The sequence below is a fragment of the Pteropus vampyrus genome, unplaced genomic scaffold (assembly GCF_000151845.1).
Source record: "Pteropus vampyrus isolate Shadow unplaced genomic scaffold, Pvam_2.0 Scaffold99, whole genome shotgun sequence".
Taxonomy (NCBI): Eukaryota; Metazoa; Chordata; class Mammalia; order Chiroptera; family Pteropodidae; genus Pteropus; species Pteropus vampyrus.
The window spans coordinates 3,991,750-3,994,652 of record NW_011888880.1 but is presented as its reverse complement, the minus strand read 5'-3'; the positions used below and the strand labels follow the sequence as shown (position 1 = coordinate 3,994,652).

Below are 2,903 nucleotides of genomic sequence, written 5' to 3'. Positions count from 1 at the left end.
CTGCACAAGGACCGTGATGCCATCGGAAATCATCTTGAACTTGGGCTGTACGGAAGAGGGAGAGGCTGTTATGGAAAAAGCCGCCATTAACACAGCCAGTATTTACTGAGTCTCTCCTATGTATCAGGTGCTTTGGGGAATGCTTTGCCTGTCCTTGCAACTTACTAGCCCTACAGCCATAGGAGACATTGTGGGTAAAAGGTTAATAAAACCCTCTGTCCTTCAATAAGAAGTTAACCCAGGGTTAACTTTCTGGCTGTTTAACGAGAAACATGATGAAGGCAGGGTGTCGGCTCATTAGTAGGCAGCCTTGCTTCTGGTAAAAATGACCCCGATGGCTAAATCGCATACTCACAATACCTGGGGAGAAGCCATAATTTGAGGTGACTCTCTTGTAAGTGGACATGTCCCTGTGGGGACCTTGGAAGTTATACCCACGAGGGCATTACAATAAATAGTGTCTTCTTTGCCACATGTGGCTTTTAAGCCAAGATGGGCTCACATCTGCTCTTTCTTGCACAGAAACCATCACGTGGGGGACCACTAACACTAATGACACCAGCTCACGGGCAGCTGTGCGGCCTGCTATGTGGACCACTTCTACCGGAAGAAGAGATTTCACGCTGCCCTGTAAGCACATGGGCTTCCTGGCCCATGTTCTTCTAATAGGGTTGGGAGCTGGTGTGGCCGTGGTGATTTTGTGTGCCTGCACAGGTAATTAAGAAGACAATCAGGTAGTTACTACAGGTAAGCACTGCAATTATCTTTATTTTTAGACAGGAAAGGGAAATTTAACTTTCTGAAATCTCTCAACTAGCCAGTCTGAATGGAGACCATGAGGTCTGGGCTTTGAACTACGAACTAACTACTCCAGTCTACGTTTATTGAGTCGACATCAACATTTACTAGCTGTATGAACTTGACCATGTTAAACTCCATAGTCCCTGCTTTCTGAATCCTTATCAAAGATAAGTATGTATTCTAGGAGCAGTAATGCAGAGGAAGAAGGCAGCCCACAGCCCGGCCTATGTACCTGAGGCAGCCACCCTTCCCTTAGGTCCTGCCTGCTCAACCCAGCAGGGACTCCCACATGCAGCTGTCTGCAGAAACCCAAGGACACAGGCCATTTATGCTAAACAACCAAGCGACTTTCCCCAACCCAGCCCCACCTGTCAGTCTGCGTGTGGCCCCTCACATGACCCACTGTTTCACATTCTTCATCTCTAGCCCTTCATCCTGAGCCCAGGTGTCAAAATTCTGAATTAATTGGTAGCTTAGACAGTGTGTTTTCAGTTCTCTGGTCTTCTCTGACCCTGTACTCATGTCCTTGCCAGACTCTGTCCCCGACAGGCAAACTCGCCTGCCTGCCAGCCTCTGCGTGACCCCAGCCTCTGTTCTGCCCTTGGGACATGATAAATCAGAAATTATGGAAGTCGTAAGTGAATGGATGGATGCTTTAAGTTTTTTGATCATGACTCCTGGCTCTATGTACATTTCTTCATCCCACTATGGTCCTGGAAATATCGATAGTAAATACATATTCAAAAATCCTTGGGAGAATTTTTTTAAAGAAAAACAAGTAATTAATGGAAAGTTAACATTTGAGATAGTGAAAATATGAAAGAATATATGCCCCCAGACTACCAACCCTACCTTCCAAGAAAGCATTTAGGGAACGTAGTCAGTTTTCTTTTTCTGTCTTTGATCAGATTTCCTTGTTTGCACATCATTTTATAAAGTTTCTCACCCTGTTCAGAGATCATTACCCAGGTATCTTGCTCCATTCCTAATTTTAAACCTATCGAAAATGAAACAAAGGACAGGTAAGTGAAAGAGTCTCCTCATTCAGTCATGCCTTCATTAAAAAAACATTTATTGCATGTCTTCCATGGGCTAGGGGCTAAGAGTACACAGCTCTGCACAGTAGGGCCCTGGGTTTTCAAGAAGCTCATGGGATACCAGGAAGACAGTCAAAGCAAGATGTCCAAGGCCATATGGCACCTCTGTGCACACTGCCTCAGAGGCACGTGGTTTGGCCAGTGGAGGAAGAGCAGCTATACCTCAGACCCTAGGGACCCCTTTGTAAGGCTAGGTCCGTACAACTGGACGCGGTGGCCCTGTAGACATCCTTCGAGGAAAAACTGTGATACAATGGAGGCACCTTCAGAGTGTTCAGAAGTGTTCAGAAAGTCTCACAGAAGGGCCCAAGTATAAACAGAATTCCAGAGAGAGAGAGAGAGAAAGTATGCACAAGAGCTAAGTGAGGTGCCGCAGCACAGAGACACAAAGCCCTGGGTTTCGGGAGAGAGGACCAGAGGTTGGGCAGGGTCCTTGTTCACCTTTAGTTTCCACGACTTCATTCCTTAGAAATGGGGGGTAAGGGAGCTGGGTCGGGGGAGGGGGAGGAAGCGTCTAAGTGTTTTAACCAGGAGGAGGAGCAGGCAGGATAGTGCAGGAAAGGAAGTCTTGTAGCTTTGGAGACTAAGCTCAGAAGACAAACTGAAAGGGGGAGGGTTTAAGAAGAAGGAGACCATTAGGAGGGCGCTGCCAAAGTTCAGGCCAGCTCGAGCCTGTGTGGGCAGTAGCAGGGGCCACAGGGCAAAGAGAATGAAGTTGAGAACTACCTAGGAGGTGGTATTGAAAGGACGCAGTGCCAGGTTAATCATAGGTGTGAAGGCAAGAGAAGAAATCAGGATGTTTTCTAGGCCTTTGACATGAGAACTGAAGGGGGATTGGGAGTCACAGTGGGCAAAGGGTTTCAGGTAAGGAGGAGCCTGGCACTGAGCAGGTTGACTTTGGACTTTCAGGTTAAATGCAGGGGTCAGTGGAATACATGAGTATGACGCTCAAGAGAAAGAACAGGGCCAAACATAAAGACTGAGAACTTGGCAGTTCAAACGTAG

General features: G+C 47.1%; 1 protein-coding gene across 1 annotated transcript in view; it reads right to left on the bottom strand.

The window, feature by feature from the left end:
* The window catches only part of PREX2 (phosphatidylinositol-3,4,5-trisphosphate dependent Rac exchange factor 2), a 192,216-nt gene that overhangs the window by 151,631 nt on the left and 37,682 nt on the right, over positions 1-2,903 (bottom strand). Inside the window, exon 9 of the mRNA XM_011364627.1 lies at positions 1,654-1,837. Coding sequence (XP_011362929.1) covers positions 1,654-1,837 — 184 coding nt within the window. The remainder of the gene's footprint in view (positions 1-1,653; positions 1,838-2,903) is intronic.